Source organism: Taeniopygia guttata, chromosome 8, assembly GCF_048771995.1.
Source record: "Taeniopygia guttata chromosome 8, bTaeGut7.mat, whole genome shotgun sequence".
Classification (NCBI taxonomy): Eukaryota; Metazoa; Chordata; class Aves; order Passeriformes; family Estrildidae; genus Taeniopygia; species Taeniopygia guttata.
Window position 1 is genome coordinate 13,212,398 of NC_133033.1, and position 20,617 is coordinate 13,233,014.

The 20,617-nt window shown below is 37.0% G+C and overlaps 1 protein-coding gene across 33 annotated transcripts in view; it reads left to right on the top strand.

Annotated features, from left to right (window-relative positions):
* ADGRL2 (adhesion G protein-coupled receptor L2) overlaps positions 1–20,617 on the top strand; it is a 385,203-nt gene that overhangs the window by 350,133 nt on the left and 14,453 nt on the right. For 28 of the 33 annotated variants that reach the window (XM_072933004.1, XM_072933007.1, XM_072933002.1 and 25 more), the window contains 10 exons: positions 343–528; positions 2,161–2,199; positions 5,079–5,262; positions 7,152–7,274; positions 7,537–7,742; positions 8,769–8,942; positions 9,944–10,153; positions 11,112–11,332; positions 12,609–12,675; positions 20,378–20,469. In XM_072933004.1, coding sequence (XP_072789105.1) covers positions 343–528; positions 2,161–2,199; positions 5,079–5,262; positions 7,152–7,274; positions 7,537–7,742; positions 8,769–8,942; positions 9,944–10,153; positions 11,112–11,332; positions 12,609–12,675; positions 20,378–20,469 — 1,502 coding nt within the window. The remainder of the gene's footprint in view (positions 1–342; positions 529–2,160; positions 2,200–5,078; positions 5,263–7,151; positions 7,275–7,536; positions 7,743–8,768; positions 8,943–9,943; positions 10,154–11,111; positions 11,333–12,608; positions 12,676–20,377; positions 20,470–20,617) is intronic. The other 5 variants (XM_072933023.1, XM_072933018.1, XM_072933019.1 and 2 more) reach the window with 1 other exon arrangement.

Sequence of the window (20,617 nt, forward strand, 5' to 3'; positions counted from 1 at the left end):
TTCTTGACTTTCAAATGCCTCAAGCACTGGTATGAACAAACAGATTTCTTACTGTCTGATAATGGCAGTAAAATAAAAGTGAGGATGAATAGAAGATCGAGCCCAGAAGTCCCACTCACATTTCTGGTTTTGATGGCTGTTAAGAGCTGCTTTTGTGTGTCACGGATCTAAGAACCTTTAATCTTCTGAGATAAAGAGAGCGTTATTGGTCTCAATTAGTTACAGATTTCAGTGTATGTGCAAATGGTTATTTCACCACAACAAAGGTACAGAGGGAATTGGAATTAAGAGCCGCAAGCAGAACAAGGGGCCCTGCTGAGATAATATAAACTGTCATTTCAGATCAGAAGTGGAGAAAATGCTGCTAGTCTGGCCAATGAACTGGCTAAACACACCAAAGGACCTGTCTTTGCTGGTGATGTTAGTTCATCAGTGAGGCTGATGGAACAGCTCGTGGACATTTTGGATGCTCAGCTTCAGGAACTACGGCCCAGTGAAAAAGACTCTGCTGGAAGGAGTTATAACAAGGTACACACCTCCCATCACCTCCTCCTGCTGGGATAACAATTGCTCTTGGGTTTGGTATTCTTTTCCTTTCAGAAATATTAATCTATACTTTGTTCCTGCATGTGTATAGTTCTGGAATAAGCATGTGAGAGAAAACAGCAGTAAATATGCAGCGGAAAGTTGTAATTACCTTCTTTAGGGAATAAGATATAATTCACAATAGCTGACTGGTCCTAAAATACATAGCTGTGTCCCATATTAAAATCTGGAATGCATTATAACTAGTGTGAGGGAAATGAGTATTAGCTCTCAGAAATTCGGTAACAAATCAGCATGTTTATCCAGTGATCCTTTTAACCCTGAACATGTAATAAAATCAGTGGAATTCTGCATAGGTGCAGGGTTTTATTTTAATCCAACTTCCTGCAGAATAATAGTACTTTCTTAGACTTCTAAAGACACCAACATGACTTATAATTGATCTTTGTAAAAAGGCCTTACTGCACATAACTAAAACTTGAATTAATGTTTTCTCTGGAAACATGTTCCAAGAAACATTTCAGAGAAAATGTGTCTTTGTGGTTTAAATACAAATTACAGTGTTATTACCTTTCCTCTTTTTCTCAGAGGAAATGTTATATTTCTCAGCCTCTTCCTTGCATGAGCCTAGTCAGCAAGCCACAAATGAAATATTTTTTCATCCTCCTTTGGAGAGAGAGATATCCGTGCACTTCTCTGTTATTTTGGCAATAGTTTTATTTACAGTCCCTAGATGCCATTAAAATAGTTTTCCCAGAGACAGATCCAGTGCCCACACACGGATTTTTTCCTTTGACCTTTTCATACAAACTCCACCATTTGGGCAAAAGTTATCTAGACACCTGAGTAAAGATTGCTGTGCTGCTTTTGCTGGGGTAGAGTTAATTTTCTTCACAGTGGCTAGTATGGGGCTACATTTTGGATTTGTGCTGAAATAAATCTTCCGTATCTTTGATAAAAAGATGTTTTTGTAAATGCTGAGCAGCACTTTCACAGCATTATCTTCTTTTCATACTGCTGTGCTGTCAAGGAATTTGGGAGTGCATGGGAATTTGGGAGGGGACACAGCTGGGACTTCTGAGCCCAGCTGACCAAGGGGGTATTCCAGACCATGTAACATCATATTCAACATGTAAAGCTGGTGGGAATTAGGAAGAACTGGGAGACTTCAAAGTTACGGTGTTTGTGTTCCCAAGTAACAATTCCATGTCATGGAGCTTGGCTTTTCTGGGAATAGCTGAACACCTACCTACCCATGGAAAGCAGTGAATTAATTCCCTAGTTTACTATTTTGTTTCACCTACTGAATTGTGTTTATCTCAGCTCATGGAGTTTGTCAGTTTTACCCTTGTGATTCTTTCCCCAGTCCTGCTGGTGAGCAAATGAGCAAGTGGCTGTGTGGTCTTTGATTGCCAGCTAGGCTTAAACCACAGCTGGGAAAAAAACATTTCCTGTGTGATGTTCTGTGTGATGTAGTCATCATGGACAGAAACTAGATTAATGTCCAGGCTCTCATTCAAAATCAGGATTTGAAACACCAGAGTATTTTTTTTCTCTTTCTGAAGTTTTCCAGAATCTTTCTAACTTCTGATTTTCTTTTTCCTTATTAAAAAGCTCCAAAAACGAGAGAAGACGTGCAGGGCTTACCTTAAGGTATATCTCCTGTGCTGTCACCCTGCTTTCTCCCTGCTTCAGCAACCTGCCACGCTTTATCATCTTGCTGCATGATCCTATGTATTTCAGTCTTTGATAAATGTGTATTGTGCCCCATATCAACTTTACAAATGTTGGCTTTGCACAGGTATAACACTCAGAAAAAAAAAAATCAAAGTTTATACCTCTTATATCTTAACTTGTTCAAAACTAAAAGAGCAGAAGGGATATTATCTGAATTGGAAGTAACAGCTCTCTTGTAATAAAATTTTGGGCAGGGGGAAAAAGCTTGCAACTCAAAGAAATTAGTTCACCTCGGTAGAATTTTATATCAAAGACTGTTTAGAGTTAATTTGCTTGTGAGAAAAATATACATTTTATAGCTTGCTTTGTGTGTATTCTTATGCCTAGTAAAATCACTCCTTCTTACAGTTTTGACAATTGTTACAATTCAGTGACTTGAGGATACAATGCAAAGACAAACATTTCTTTAACTTCACTAGTAAAATGTCTGCCACATGTCCTATTAACCAGGCTATAGAGAAGGTGTATAACACATTGCTTCCTGATTTCCAGTTCCTTTCATCAGCTGTAGAATGGCTGCCTGTAGTGGCCAGCTCCTTTGCTGCTGTACAATGCCAGTAATGCCACCCTGCCCCTCTGAAGGGGAGAAAAAAGTCCTAGAACAGACATGTCTGGCAGTGAAAGATTTTATTGTAGATTTTTTTTCAAAACTTCTTTTAAAATACTGATTTTTCCTGTATCCTCTGACATGAAATGTAAGAATTAGTTTTGGAAAGAACTTTGAAATACTTTCCAACATAATAAAAAAATTCAGACTCTTACTGAAAAGAGATTTCTCTGTACAGGGCACCTCTGTCTTTTATCCTGAGGCCCTGGAAGAGGATGGGAGATGTCCAGTTATACAGAAATTTGACAAAAAAGACAAAAATCTGGAAGATAAATTAATTTTTAAAGCAATAATAGCTGTAATATGTTTTTATTAGAAAATATATTTTAATAGTAAAGGTTAATCCAGCAGATGTGGTTTAGATAGAGTGGGGGTTTCTGCTTCCTTTTCATTAGTAAACAGGATCATGAGAAGAGCAGGAACGGGGCTGGTCTGACAGCTGTGTCACAGGGGCTGTGGGTTTTTCCCATCCATTTGCCTCTGTCTGAGAGGAGAAGCACTACAGAAATATTACTGGGCAGGTGATGATTTTCCACAAGTAAAACGCAGAGTTAGGCTATCCCATAATAAATGAAAAGTGAATTGTATCAATGAATGCATACCATCAGTGCTATATGGCTATACATGAGAAACCAGAGCAGAACCTTAATTTCCAACTGGTGTCATTTTCTGTAGGTCTCAAATGGGCTTCTCTGCTTAGATAAGACTAATAAACCTCTTGAAATTACAAATCAAAAGCTGACTTACACTATGCAAATGAAGCGAGTTCCCACTTTGTGACAGAGAATTCATTTGTACCTCAGATTAGAGGCTCCAATCTGTATTTCTTAGTGACTAATGAATCTGGCCTCTGCAGACCAATTTCTGTTCCACTCTAGTTAATGGCTGCAGCAGTATCAGTGTGAGCATTTTGACTATTCTCCCATTAGAGAAAGAAAAAAGGCTTTAAAGCCACTTCGAAGTATCTTCCACCTGCCAGGAAGGTCGTGGTGGCTCACAATGCAGACAGAAAGAGAATATTGAAATGGATTAGGCTAATTAATCTTGCTCTGACAAGAGCCTTGACCAAGTTTTCCCATTCGTTTGTTTGCACAATACAGTACACCAGACTGACATCTTTCTGTTTGTATGTGTTCTGTTTCCATTTCCAATGCTTTTAAATTGATCAAACAAATTACATATATGCTTAATGACACATTAGGAGTAGGTAAATGGGACAGAGTAAACAGGGTTTTACAGCAGTGCCTGCTGTACTCAATGCACAGCACACTCAGTGCACAGCAATGTTATGCATTAATGTAAAAGCCTGCCTTCAATTGATTATCTGATTACTCTGATTGGATTATTTTGTAAAATAATGTAATCATGTCACTGAATTATTCTTCTTCTTTATTTATTACTACCTTATATGCAGCTCAGTGAACCTTAAAGCATGATTATAGAGTTGTTACAAGTAAAACTTCTAAAAATAGCAGATTTTATTCAGCTTTACAGTTTTGCCTTCACTGATAACAGGAACGGTCAGTGGACATCTTGTTTGCTCTATTGATTTCCTTTTCTGAGTGACCTTTGTGCAGGAATGGGAGTTGGTAATCCCTCTAAGTATCTATGAACAGGTACAAGAAGAGGAGGGGGAGTCAGAGTGGCTAAAACTAATTTTGAAGCACTGAGTCAGCTTCATTTCATGCCTCCTGTAATAAAGAAGGTCTACTTGTCATAGACAAGTAGTTTATAGTGCTATGGCTGTGCTAGTGGGGCTCAGTTTCCAGAGGACTATTATTGTCATTTTAGCCTAAGCTGTGGAGTGCTAATTTTGGCGTTAGTATTTTTAAATAGAAGTTATAGATTTTGACATTAAGATGAAAGCTTCAGGCAAGACTTCTGGCATTTATTTTTACGTTTTTCAGCACAATAATAATACCATACTTATATCTGATAGAAAACAAGTCAAATTTGCATGTTTACTGCTTAGAGACCACACAATGCTAGTGACTAGCTGCGCTTCTACTCATGCTAATCCAACAAGCGGATGGAAAATATTTTAATGTTGAAAATAGTGTTCTTGTGCCATTAAATCACAGTAAATCATCCTGACAGTTAAGTATTATAATTGTCGCCGTATAACATTGGGAATTTTGCCCAGCTGCCGAGGGCTTCAGACCTAATGATAGTTTTCTAATGAATGCAGGCAGTTGTGGATACAGTGGACAACTTGCTCAGGCCTGAAGCTCTGGAGTCCTGGAAGGACATGAATTCTTCAGAACAAGCCCACGCAGCCACAATGTTACTTGATACATTAGAAGAAGGAGCTTTTGTCTTGGCTGATAACCTTGTAGAACCAAGTAGAGTCTCAATGCCCACAGAAAATATTGGTGAGTAAACTTCTTTTCAAGCATAAGTTAAAGTTTGTGTAAATTGCTTTACACAAAAGAAGGAAAAAGTACTCCAGGTAGCGACATATTTCTGAAGGCTGAGCTGTGCAATGTTTGATGGAAAGGTGAGTGCTCCAAAGCAGGGAAAACACTCTTTTCTTGTTTGGTTCTTTGAAATTAGCCTTCTTCTTTATTGTCATTAGTACATTATAAAATGGAAAGTAGTTGATGTTGCAAGGTTGATTTATCACTGAAAAATCATTAGCAGAATGCGTGGATGTGAAGAGTGCTTAAAAGGCAGAATATGGATTTTTTTGAGGGAACTGCTTTCTGTAGAGCTGCAGAAAATATGTTTCTGTTAAATATAAACTGTTCCTAATGAATTTAAATTACTTTTTTTTTTTTTTTGCAATGTACTATGCCAGTTAAATATATTAGGCACTCAGCATAGGCCAAATGTTTATATTAAACATGACTGCCTTCAGGTAAAAATGTGTTCAGTGAACTACATCTCCCATAATGCAGAATAGCTATGCTCCAGAGACTCCGAAATAGCTGGAGATAGTTGGAGCATAATTTAGAATTTAAGTGGTGACAGAGAAATGAAGGGGTTTGGTATTAGAGATGTGCAAATATTGTTGCGCAGGATGTGTTAAAGCAAAAATCATTGCTATGCATAAAATTAAAATTCCTTATTACAGAGATTAATATAGTCTCAGGGAGGTACAAGGAACCTGAAAGTCTGCTAATATGCAGAGTGCCAAGATAGAGACTTGGAATAGACTGCAGAAATGAGACTTTTCACGTTTCAGTGTCTGCATATTTGTAGCTGTAAAAGATTCTGCCTAGTTTTTAATTGAGTGGGAAGATACTGGGAAAGGATGGGGAAAAGTCTCAGTCTGTTTTTAAAGGAACTGCACCAATTGTTTTGAAGGAATGTGGGTAGAATCACAAATCTTCCTTTGGATTTACACAAGCAGTTCCATGGAGATGAATAGACCTGAATATTTCTTCTTGTGATAAGCTGTCTTCATGTCATAGTAACACTTCCCAGATGCCATGCAAGACTGAATTCCTAGTACACATATGCATGTATGACTTGGAGAAAGAGAAGGGATTTCCCAGTTTCATACTTTTTGTCAGTCTGTAGTTCAGAGTTGTAGCTAGACTGGTTTAATATAACACAGATTTTGTGAACCAGTTGTCCACTCTCACCTATATGATTTTATCTATCCAAGGAAATCCAGCATTCAGTGGTAATCCCATGAAAATCTCCCAATACGCAATGTAGTACATCTGAGTGGCATCTGATTTTTCAATTTAAATGCTTATTACCAGAACTAATGAAATGGTTTCCTATAAATATACAGAATTAGATGTAGAAAAAACTTAGAAATAATTTTTAGCTATGTATACTGATTTAGCTAAATACGTGGCATGAGTATACTTAGGTATTCTTTGCTGACTGTTTAAAAAACTCTTTATATCTAAATCAATACTTAAAGTTCTAAATGTGTCAGCAGAGGATACTGCATAGACATTAACATCCTCAAAACTAACATTTGTTTTCTAACATGTGTGTAGTATCTTTAAGTATATTTAAAAACATCTTTAAGGATGTTTTGTAGGCACAAATTTGAAGAATGTTTGATGTCATGTTATCACTACTAGAGTGCTGTCATTTTAGCAGTGTGCATTAGATTTAGTTAAAGAAGCTAAGTCTGGGTGATTGAAGCATGCAGTGCAAATCTGCCTTACAGACAGCCATGTGAGAAAACTAAATAAAGACTGGGGGGGAAAATTGTCATCTGGCATATTGTAATCTGGCCAAGAGACTTTCTCTGCATTCTCCTTTTTTAACAGTTTTTTTTTCCCTCTGGTCTGCTTAGTTCTGGATGTTGCAGTGCTTTCTACTGAGGGCCAAGTGCAGGACTTGCGATTTCCTCAGGCTGGTAAAGGAGGCAACTGGATTCAGCTCTCTGCACGAACCATGAAACAGAACAGCAGGAACGGTGAGCCCTGGGCACGGAACAGTAGAACTCCATTAACTTCTATAAAACCTACCTTACCTAGTTAAAACATCAAAACAGAAACACCACAAAGCTGCTCTGTAGCTTTTTTTTTTTTTTTTTTATGATCATGGGTACCTGGTCATTTTTCTTCAAGTCTATGGCCTGTAAATACCTCTCAGTTTACTGAGGCTTAATTATCGTTAGAGTACAGATCGCTGTGCACCTCTGTGGAGTGATGATGGGCTTTTTTTTTCTTTTGTAGGATTAGCCAAACTGGTTTTCATTATTTACAAAAGTTTGGGTCGTTTCCTCAGTACTGAAAATGCAACCATAAAGTTAGGCAGTGACTTGGCGGGGCAGAACAGCACGATCGCCGTCAACTCCCACGTCATCGCTGCCTCCATCAACAAGGAGTCGAGCCGGGTGTACCTGACTGATCCTGTGCATTTCACACTGGAGCACATTGATGTGAGTTATGCTAATGAGTCAATGGGAAGGTCACAAAATCAGCAAGAGAGAAAAGCAGTGCAGAAAAACAACCTTTTTTCCATTTGAATTTTAAATGTTGGACTAGGTCAGAGATGCAAGTTAAGTCTATGAACATAAAATTAAATGAGCCTGGTTCAGTGATTATTAGAACTTAAGTGTATTCTTAATGAAAGCTAATTCAGTAATCAACATGAAAATGTAAATGACTCATTTGTTTCTAACTGAAAATTAACTCTTACCTTAGTAGAAGGGTAGAAAATAACTGTTAAGATTCTTGATGGTTTGATGTAGTAAGTTTTATTGACTCTTTAATGTTTTACATTAATTTTGGACCAAGTTATGGAAGCTTATACAAATTGTTCAAATTGCATTTATTCAGGAAAGAAGAAAGTATGGTATCTTGATCTGTTACACTTTCAATTTATGTATATTTTCTTCATGGTATTTCATTTAATGTGTTTCTTTGCTCTTAAGTATGTCTCTTTCTCTTTTCATGTCTTACATGGGGAAAATAAACAATCACAATTGTGATAGAGAAAATATGGTTAGAGTTTTCCTCTCATTTTGCCTGTTTTTATAAATCTCCTTGGATTTTTTTTTTCATCAAAATAGGCATTGGGGAGTGAATTTTTTGTCATACCTTTTCATATGACTTTGGCCTGACCAAAGGTGAGAACCAAAGGAAAAAGATCCTATTTTCAAATTGTGAATTACAGAAAAAAAATTCACTATAGCTATAATGTACCATCCATGCATAAAAATTGAAATTGTTTAAAATTGGGTCTACAGTAATTGAGACTACACTTCAGAGTGCTTCAGACTATAAAGTCCCCTATAAACTAGATGTCTTCCTTGTGCAACATAGTCCACAGTTTTGCTGATGAAAACTTTATTGTCCAAAACGTGCAAAGTATAATCTAAATTACCTTTTACACATATTAAACAATTGTTATTGCCATCTTAGTGTGTAAAAAACTCATTTTATGTTATCCTTTTATCTCCCAGCCTGACAATTATTTCAATGCAAATTGTTCCTTCTGGAACTACTCAGAGAGGACTATGATGGGATACTGGTCTACTCAAGGCTGCAAACTGGTTGACACAAATAAAACTCATACAACGTGTGCTTGCAGTCACCTCACCAACTTTGCAATTCTTATGGCTCGTCGGGAAATTGTGGTAGGTAACCATGTTTCCAGCCATCAACAGGGAACAAACTTAAAAGACTTAGCTTTACATTTTTAGCAAGATCCAAAATTGTTAAAGTTTCTTTAGTATTTATAGCTCCTACCCACTCTTTCCAAAGTTGCTTTCTGTAGCATTTTTCTTCCTCATCCATAAAGTTGCAAGCAAAATAAAAGGGAAGAGAAAACAAGGAAGAAGAAGAATTTTCTACAAGCCATATTTTAAAGTTGCTGACCAACCTTACAACCATTTGATAGACTCTCCCTCAGTACAGATGGAGAGGGTCTGTTGAGACAGCTGTGCAGACTGTTCCCTGGAAGCCCAAGTGCCAGCTCTCCTTGGTGAGGAAGGTGAAAGGACTTCCATAGTGGTTGTTTAAACACCTCTTTGTAGTCAGAAATTTTGTTTCCTATTTAAAGCACTTCCTGCATGTCAGAGGCCCAAGAGCATGCAATATTTGCAGGGACATGGGACTTCTCATTGTATTTGAAAAGGTCACTGTGAAGAACTGAAGCAAGGAATTTCCTTTAGCTAAACACGAGATTGAAGCCAAGATTACATGGGCAGCGTATTCTGCATTTTGTCCTGGTCATTGTGTAAAGCATTGCTTTCTTGTCTGCTGTGGAGTTGCAGGTCTGTAGGAAGTCCCAGGGAAAGCTCTCCCTTCTCTCTCCTTTATCAGACCCTAGTGGTCCCTTAAAAATGTTATGGTTCTCTGTTCATATTTCCAACCAGTCTGCAGTGAGCCATAGGAAAAGTAAAAATGCTATCTGATCTGGATAAAATAGTCACATTTTTCTCTCAGACCTGCTCCTCTTCTGTTGACCCTGATCTTGCTCTTCTGGGAAGCTGACCTGAGACTGAGAAATTACTGAGTACATTTTGCTCATCTCATGTAATGAACAAGTAACTTTTTCTGGATACCTGTGAAAATAAGTTTTTGTTTATACTCATAAAGAGTCATATTAATTTTCTCCATTCTTGGTTATTTCTAGTACAAAGATGGAGTGCACGAATTGCTCCTCACTGTCATCACCTGGGTGGGAATTGTCATCTCTCTTGTTTGCCTGGCCATCTGCATCTTCACATTCTGTTTTTTCCGTGGCCTGCAAAGTGATCGTAACACTATTCACAAGAACCTTTGTATCAACCTATTCATTGCTGAGTTCATTTTCCTCATAGGCATCGATAAGACAGAGTACAAGGTAAGTTTTCTCTCTGTGTACTGGTCTTGTTCTCTAAAATGACTGTTTGAAACCGATTTGAATTAAAACATGACAACACTGACAAGTTTTTAGCACTCTAACACAGCAAGTTGAAATAAAAGCTCAGCATGAATATAAGATCGATATAGTCATATATTGTATTTGCATCCATCCAAAATATGCTTTTTATTTTCAGTTGAGAAACATTGACTATTAACGAGGCAGGTGGTTAGACTTTTGAAAGAGGAGATGAAATTGAATGTTGACTATTAGGAACATGAATATGTTTTCTATATATATATTCAAATGTCTTAACAGGTATTGACTACATTTTTATCTATATTAGTACAAAGCCATTTCTATATGTATACACATTTTTTACACTTCATATTCAAGCAGGTATTTTGGTAGTATTGGTAAAATTAATTCATGATTCATTGGGTTGAAACTAATAATCTAGCATAGTTTCATCTGGAATTTGGCCAATGGGGACAGAATTCAGACCAATTTCTGTACAACAGCAGAAATTTCCATATTACAGCAGACAAAACTCGTGGGGCAGACACTTCATAATTTTTAACATATATCACATTATGCATAGAGAACTAACTGTTCATCTCTAGGATTATCTACACTGTAAGTCCTAAAACTATATCAGTTTCAAAATTAAAAAGTTGCCAATGAAATTAAGAAGTCCACTCCAAACTTGATGACTGGGAGATGATGCAGTTTCCGTATCTTCATTAATACTGTTTGGTTAATTCATTTTCTGTAGCTACTGAGCACATATTAGTGTTTTCAAATTTTCAGAGTATGTTTTGATGTAGGGAAGGTGCTCCTGAATTTGTGAAAGGTTTCTAATAAAACTATCTGCAGTTCTATTGCACACTGTTCAGTTGGAGAGGTAATGATGTGAAGGTTTTGTGGTTTACATTTCCATCTCTCTCTTTCTTTGCAGATTGCATGTCCAGTTTTTGCAGGCCTCTTACACTTTTTCTTCCTGGCAGCCTTTGCCTGGATGTGTTTAGAAGGAGTGCAGCTTTATCTAATGTTAGTAGAAGTATTTGAAAGTGAATATTCTAGAAAGAAGTACTATTATGTTGCTGGCTACCTCTTCCCTGCTACAGTAGTTGGTGTCTCAGCAGCTATCGACTATAAGAGCTACGGAACAGAGAAAGCGTAAGTAATTGCAAGTGACCTGAGTGTTTTTCAAGTGAATAATTTTTTAAAGCCTATTAGCTGTCAGAGGGTCCCTGACAGACTAAAATACCATCTAAAAGCTTTATTGGTAAGAGAATGGCAATGCTGTGCACAAATTACAATCAAGTCTTTTGTAATTCTCTAGGTTCAGGGGATTTGTACTCTAGAGAGACCAATTCTAAATTATGGTCTTTCTTTTAACACAAAAGATTGACCTGAAACAAATTGAAAAAGTAAATAACTTTCTGTACTCAGATGTATATTAAGCAAAATTTCTCAACTTAAAGTATCTGACAAGCCTAACCACCCAGTTTTAAGCTAATGCTTCATTAGATCTCTTTGTTCAGCTGTCCCTTTAGCTAGCTCTCATCCTGAAGTATGACAGTACAATATTCCAGCCTATATGTTTTATTTTGATAATATTTTATCAGGCAAGTAGAGTGGGATTAAAATTAGTCACTGCCTGTTATTTACAAAAATACAGATGTATATAGGAAGTGACAGAAGGTAGACAGGAAACATTTCTGAGGATTTGAGTTGCTGGAGGCATGAATTTGCCTTTCAGTAGTGTTTATTTTGTCCTTTGATGAAATTAGTTACAGAAGGGGAAGATATTGTTGACTACAAGAAAGCTGCTTGATGTTGCTACTGATGAAAGACAAATAAGAGAATTCAGCAGGGAACTGGGCTGTATGAAAAAGGAATTGCTAAGTGAAGTTGGCCCTAATAGGTTTATACGTCATTTAGTCTGGTATCTTATGTATTCCTTCTCTACAGTTCAACTCCCAGATGGGGCATTTTATTTATACCATATTATTATTCAGCAAAACATGATATCTGAGCATTTTCTGTCTCATATTCCTCATGCGTGAGCACTTAACATCTGATATAAAGTTAAAAGCAGACTTTGAAGATCGTATGGGAAGCCTGCAAAAATTATTTACTGATGTTAGTTTCATTAGTCCATGATAGCGCCTGTCACCAAACCTTTTGACTGAAAGGAGAGCTTGCTTTGCTTTTGTTTCCCCTTACATTAGTTATTCCTGATGGTGTAGTTTCAAATTCAGTCGTGTTACACAGATTTCATTAGAAGAGGTTCAGGTTAGGTGTTGTCCATGGAATAAGTGGTACTGTGCAATGTTCATCATTGTTTACTGGCAAAGTGTTACCTTAAGAAGTATTTTTGCACTTTCCATTTTTTGGACTGAGGTGCTAATGCAGCCTTTCACTTTTCATTCTCTTTCTTCCATAATAGTTGCTGGCTACACGTAGATAACTACTTTATCTGGAGTTTCATTGGACCTGTTACTTTTATTATTCTGGTAAGAACTTTGGTTTTCTTCCTTTCTTTTTAGGTTGCCTCACAGCAGATGAAAAATATTTAAAATTTCATTCCATGCCATCCTTATTAACAAGACATTCCATTAAAATGCTTTACATTGCAAACAATTTGTAATGTGACTAATGGTTATATAAATATGTAGAAATCTTTAAAGAGTGCTGACCAAATGATTGATTGTCAAAGCTGTGGTGGCACTTTAGCATGACCATTTTTTCCTAATGGCTTGAATTCTGAAGGTCATATTGACATGTGTAGTCATATGAAGGATCAATGAAATACTAAACACAGGGTTTTTTTTAAAAGGAACCATTCTTATTGCTTTCAATTGAGTCACTATGGTACGCATTCTAGAATTTAACTGCTAAATATACAACATAATTATCTCAAAAGGGTATTCTAATGCATTGGGTAATTAAATTTTTTGTTCCATTACACTTACACAGTATTTGTATGTGTATTTGCATATGCAGATTTTTCCATGCCTACTTCTGTGTGTATTTGTGTTACATGTAGTGCCTGTCAGACACAGACATTCCTCTGGTTTAGAATAAATAATTATATTTACAATTATTCATAGATATAAGTAATTATGTTGTTATGTAATCAGTAGAATTACTGTATCTTTAAAGCCTTGCTTTACTTGGAAAATACTGTAAAAGCTGGCTGGGGACATAGCCTGTGTACATAGAGGCCTTTTCTCATAATTGCTGATAGTTTGGAGGGATGAATTAATTTGTTTTCATGCTTTTGAAATCTTAAATAGTTGCATGTTTTCCTGCCCATCCACAGTAGTAGAGTTATGAAATGTTAGCAGAATTTCAGTTCACTTGAATTTCCAAATTCAGGAATTATATTTTTCCATATTCAGAAATATTATTTTTTCAGTGTGAAGCACATGCGTCAGGCATAATTTTGAAATTTCTTTGAGTTTTACAGATCTGTGTGCCAGACATATTATTTCAGCACTTTCTGTACTTACAGTACAAACTGATAGTTTGATTATGGAAATTTCTACTAAAAATGCGCCTGGCCAATGTTTTGGTTTGCATTTAACTCTGTTTATATCAGAAACTATTTGAATCCTTGAGCGATCACTTAAGAAAGATAGTTGTGCAATGTAGAGGTTGTTAGAGTTCATTGGCATGTTTTCAAAGACATGGGTGTAGATGCCAAAATTTATGTGTGTATGACTTGAATTAGAAAAATTATAGTGTTTGTAAGATTTAAGTGTAGACCATAATAATTGTACAGAGTTTATTCTAAATACATTCAAATTAAATCATATCTCAGAATGATGGGGATTTTTTAAAAACTAAACCTACAATTGCAATTGAAATTCTTAGAAAGATAGACTTAGTGTGTTCAATATGATAGACAATATTTTTCAACATGAAGTTGTTTCTTGCAGTTGTAATTATTCTGGAAATTGTTCTGCGTTTCATGCTACAATAGTTAAGTGACCCCAAGTCTGGTTGTGAGGTGATAATTTTGCAGGTTTTTTTGTGGCTCCTTCCTTATTTTATTGTTACTGGGGGTATTTTGCTAAGTCACCTATATTTCTCTCCCTTCCTCTAAAATAGCATTTCACATGTGAAGCCTTGGGCTTTGCTGACGGCTCTTTCACTTCCTCATAACCAGGTCAGAGTGAGAATAGAGGTGAAGGACATTTAATCATATTGACCATGTACAGACATAGTTCACTATTATTTACTGGCCGTGACATTATTATCCTCCAGCAAATCATTTAGACTGAGACGCAAAAGGCTTTTGGGAGCAGTATTCCCAACTTGAAAAATATGAAACAGCAGGTAGCAATCACAGCACAGTTCCTAGGAGTAATTCTTCTCTAGCAATTGCTTTGCCCTCTAATCGTCCCAGCTGAGAAAGCAAGGGAAACCAGAGGAAGAAGTGTGAGAGGTGTTGTGGCTGAAAAATAATATGTCATGTGCACTGTAACCAAAGAGCTCTATTTGTAGTGTAGCTTACTTAGTGTCAGTAGCATGTGAGAATGTCGCCTTGGTAAGCTTTTCAATATGTTGCTCAAATCACTTATGTGTTTCTCAGTTTAATAGTTCTGCACATAAACTCTTTTTTTGACAGTATTGTCCTCTGTTAATTTACAGTTTTCTTTCTCTGAACTTCTAAGCATTTTTACTTGTGTCTGTGCCCATTTTTGCACAGAATGAGAATGGGAAGTATGAGGGGGAAGCATGAAGCTGCTAAGTACATCTTCTGAGGAACTTTTAACTTCACTATTTCTATAGCGTGTCATGCCTTTGGGCACCAGGGTTATTATATCTATGAGAAAAGAGCATGTAAGTAATGAGCGGTGGGAAACCATTAGTATGCCTGAAATGGTTTAATGAAAGCTTGGATCATGATACGTCAGGAGCTGTTCTTATCATTTGGACAGCTCCATCTGCATCTTTAATAATTAATTCAGTTCAGTAAGAGTTCAGTGTGCACACTCATTTAGAAGCCTTCAGAGAGCACCTCTCTCGCTGCCAGTTCCAGGGAGAAATAGGCTTCTGCATGGCTAAGAGCAAAGATCTGGAGATACAAGAGCAGTTTTAGAGCTGCATTTGCCAGGTAACAAAAGCTCCGGGGAGTTCAAAAAGGGTCAGAACATGTGCAGTTCAGCTAGGTTACTTCAGAGTGGTGTTTCTGTTCTTCTGTCTTATCGTATCCATGTCAGCACTGCAGGCTGTGTGGAATGAATTTTAAGCTGCTAAGCTCAAGGCGGACGTGATTCCATTGAGCAGGTTCATGGCTATAAAACAAACAGTGCACTTCTGTAATCCATGGTCAGAAAAGCCTGAGCACTTTGACTGCTGTGTAGATCTGTATTCATTCATGTCCAAGGTACGGGTTGGTTTAATTTAGCCAGAACTGCTGCAGTTTGCTTCTGCCAGCTTGCAGGCAGAGCCCGTGCATTAGTCCACCAAGGGTTGTCTAAGCAAAAATTACTAAGATGCCCCATTAACATTAACTAAGATGCCCCATTTCATTAACACAGAATGTGTTAAATGTTCTCACCCAGACTGAAGTATTGCTAATCTGAGTCAGTAGATGGACAGATGTAAACATAACTTAGTTCCACAAGTGAAAATGGACTGTATTTGTAAGCTTATTTTTTATAAATAATATGTGTTTGTCTTTTTATAGTAGACATTTGATAAATGGTATTTATCTATTAGTCACGGGGGAAACCATAGTTTTTGCAAAATCTAGCTTTATTTTGCTACAAATGCATTGAACCTGCTAATTAGCTAATTCTAATGGATTAGTCTTCTGTGCAGGTTAGCACACCCATATTTTAAAAAATTAATTTGAGTTGGACACATTCCCTCTCTCAAGATTACATAGGTTTCAGAAAAAAATTTGTCTAGAAAGATAAATTTTCTACTTATATCTTCTTTCACATCCAGTTCCTTCTGATTTCCACATGAGAAATGGCTATATGTGTGTTGCCTGTGAAAGAAGCATGATCTTACGGGGTGCTGCATTTGATTATTACCATAAAAACTCTTTATATTTTATATTTTAAAGTAGTAAGTTGTTATTTTATATATATATATATCAATTGTCTTTCATTTTGTTCTATCAAATTGCACTTACCATATTAAGAGCTGACAAGGAACTGGCATATTAGAAGATACTCTAATTTTTTTTTTTTTTTTACTTTACACAAAATTTTAAAATCAGGTTATAGATTAAACTAGTTCTCTATCCAGTACACTGTCTCTTCTGGTAGACAGTAAGTTTTAGAAACTAGATCAGAATCAAGTATAAACATAAATTAAATACTATCCATTCAAATTTTTGCTTATGATTACCAGCTAATGTTTTAAAAGATCTCATATTATAGCTCCACCTTCTGTAGCTGTGTGTTCTGTCACTCTTTGGTATCACAGCAGAATCATCAAATCCAAACCTGATGCCTGACCAGACTTTTAATTTCTTATTTCTGCTTTCAAAAGAGTGTTGGTCTGATTTGCAGACACACAGCATGAAAGAGGTTTTACAGACATGATTAAGGGCATAATTTTAGGACTGTTTGAGAGGTATACATTGTGCATCTCTGTGTGTGCTTGCACAATGTATTTATATTTTTTATTGGCTTTGAAGAAGAGGGCTACTGTTCAGCTGCAGATTTTGGCTCATCTGGGGTGGATGCAGCCCAGATGTCAGGATGAGGTCCAGCCAGTCACTGACCATTTTATGTTACATGAAGTGATGAGAACACCACCACTGTCTGAGGCCCATTTTTTCTCCTAGAAAGTTGCTCTCAAAAGTCTCTCTTGCCGTTCATGTGGGCCTTTGTATGACCTCAGAGTACTGCATGCTTGTGGTGAACATTTTCGTAAAGAAAGATGTCCTACTCAGACCATCTGTCAAGCTTGGAAAACATCTACAAATTCATTTGCTTGGATCAGTAACAGTTCCATCGTCACAGAAACAATTCAGGTTGAAAGGAGTTCCAGGAGATCTGTGGTCAAGCCTTCTTCTCGAAATATCCTCAGCTCTGGGCCAGACCATGTTGCTTAGAGCTGGAAAAACTTTGCTTGCACAAACACAAATACAAATACAAAGCCCTAACTGTGTTTTCTTCTCCCCCCCTACATATTTCTCACCAAGAAAATTAATTCAGCTATTCCTTATAAAAGCAATTATTTTCCAGCAAGTTCCCTTCCCTCACTGCTTAGTGTATTCATGAGAAAAAAGAAAAAAAAATGCAGGATGCCCAAAAGTAACTCATGAGTTCCTCCAAAACAATCAATTTCTAGATGAAAAACAATTAGGGAGCCAAAAGTAAATCTATAGAAAAGTTCAGTTACAGTATCTCTAAGCAAGCAAAACAGGGTTTTTTGTAATGATATAATGTGTAACAGAGATGCCAGCATGTTTGAACAAGTGGCAAACCATGGTCTTTTGACTGCTGAAACTGAAAACTATGCAACATTTCACAGTGATGGAGAAACAAGTATCATATGCTCAGTTGTCATAGTTACTTTGTCTTCAAAGTACAGTATTTTTCCTTTTTTCTTGGAAGGACTTTTTCAGCTGCTGTCATTTGGCAATATTATTTCTGTGGGCTGATTTTGTGGGTCTGTACATAAATTACAATTAAAATGTCACTTAAGAAGCTGCTTTGTGCAGTTTCTCCCTGGTGCAGCAAGGACATACGCCCAGTCAGAGCTGAGTACCTACATAAAACCTGTTTAATGCAATGGAGCTTGGCTAAATCTGGGGTAAGGCCATGTCTGCTCACATCACCGAGGAACCTCAGTGTGTAAATACAAGTTTTGATTTGTCGTGTGGCAAACCAGCACTTCAGTTGTACAAAGAATCAGAGGATTAAACCCTCTTGTTTCATAAGGCAGTCATTTATGAGCTAAGCCATATCTATGAGTTTTTGATCCAAGAATGATGATGTCAGTACAATACAGGATACTCCAGGGTAGCTACTTAGGCAAGGATTAGCTTCCAGCTGTGCTGTAAATACTATTCTGAACTGGATTGTGCACTCCCAGATGCATAGGTTGCAGCCAAAGTTGATGTACGTGTTAGGATTGACACAGGGCATGTGTTTTAGCTCTTAATCTGTTTGTTTTCACATAAAGCAAATTGAGGTTGCATTTTTCAGGCAGGCTGAAGAAGTTCATGTGATGTCAGCTACCAAACTGTGCAAGAAACTTTTTCAAATAGAGAAAAATGAAATCTGTGTGCAAAGACATGGAACTAAGGGTCAGGTCTGTTGCAGAGCCCTTGTCCTGTCTGATGCAAAGGCCAGGAGAGAAGCAACTTGTTTTCTCATCCAATGAAGTTACACTGTACAGTGAAAATCTAGATAAGAGGAAGAGATCACAATGATGTAATGAAATGGTTTTTCTCATGTAGTTAGTAATTTCCTGTAAGAATCATAAAAGATAATCACCAAGATCATGAATTATTGACACTTCTATTACATTTTTCAGCAATGGAAATATGCATAACCTACACCATGTACATACATCAGCTTTAAGGTTAAGTATTTTCAGCCAGTTCTTGAAACACAAACAAGAATCAATTATAAAAGCTTATTTTTGTTATTTGTGTCACAAACACCTTTTTCTATTAATCTCAACATACAATTGTAAAAATGTTATACTTTGCATGATAAGATCAAAAGTTACCAGACACTTTTCTGGTGTTGACAACTGCCTTATAGTTCATGCCATCCATCCTGATTTTGAGACAGCAGCAGGAGCAATAACATGATTGCCTGTAGAAGTAGGAATTATTTCTGTAATACATGTTCTTATTAACAGACTCTGATCAGAACCTTCAAAATATTCATCTTTTCACAATTAAGACCAGCTCTTTATTAGGATTTCAGTGGCATTTCTGACCATTGAGGCATGAACTAGTATGCCCAGTGTTATAAAAATAGTGAAGATTTTGAAGCTGTCTCAAACCAAAGGCTTCCCAAATTGAGAGACTGGGTATAATCATGCTCCATCAGTAACCGGTTGCAGATATATATATATATATATATATTTATATGGAAGATTATAAGACTGGGGTTCTCTATCTAATGTATGTGTCATAAGGATGTCCAAGCATATTCTTCCATCTTCTCTTAGCTTTTGGTCCTGCCACTTTGTGTGCACCATTGTCGTAGCAGACAACGATGTGTGTCTTCTTGCTGAAAGGACATGGCTCTTACTGGTTTCAAAGATACAATTTTGTCCAACCAACTTTTCTGTGTGATATAAGACAGCACAAACTAATTACTGAAATTAATTGGATACCCTTTTTTAGCCTGTGTTCTGCAGGCATCCTTGTATTTGGCTCACCTGTGCTTTTCACAGGCTTTGAAATCGATAGGAGAAAGGCACCCAGTTACTTTGATATCTGTGATTCTGTTTCACAATAAGAGAATGATAAAAAATTTCCTTCACTATCTTCCCTGGTGTTACCTGTATGAATGACACAACAAGAATAAGATGCCACAGTCCTTCAAGTGCACACACAGTCTCACTTCGACAGAATCCAGACTACAAAGGGAAAGAGGGCAGCAGGAGGGTGCACCACCAGCATATGTCTATGGCACTGTTAAGTTTGATTCATTTGCTACATCTTTGTGTTTCTTTTTCTTCTTTTCCTCTCTTTTTCTTTTTTACCAGCTACATTTAAGGTATTTTCAAGACCCCAGTAGGATTGTGAGAACAAAAAGGAATAAAAAAAAAAAATAAAGGGGAAACCAACAAAGGTGAAAAGCATTTAAAAATCAGGATGGGGTGATAAAAAGACAGCTAGTATAGCCCAGTAAAGCAGTAACCATTGTCCTCAGAGAGTGAGGTGGGGAAGAGGGCCAGGGGTGACAGGTAAAGGTGAGCAGGAGATGAGCAAGACATGCTGGAGGACAGAGCTGTGCTGACAATGGCAAGTGTTGGACATGAGTTAAATATGGTGGTTCATGATGATGTGGTGCATTTGGGAAATTAGGAGAAACAAGGACTTCTAATATTTTTATCCTCTCATTCTTGTTTGCAATCACAGTTTGAAGACCAGCTGATATAGTTACCAATTTTCACTGCTTGGAAATAAACTACAGGGTTTTTGTTTAGCCTGTAACATCATCATTATTCAACCTATTACTTGAAGTAGTTTAATTTCATTCTTATCTGTTTTGACAGCTGAATCTTATCTTCCTGGTGATTACATTGTGCAAAATGGTGAAGCACTCAAACACTTTGAAACCAGACTCTAGCAGGTTGGAAAACATTAAGTAAGTGCTTTGTGTTCAAGTATGAGAACTATGATTATTTTCTGATTGCTGAACTGATTGAAAGCTGCTCTCCATTAGGAGCACATGCCATTGTCTCCCAGCAACTGCAGATGTCAATTAGAAGCAAACAGAGCCAATCCTGCTTTCG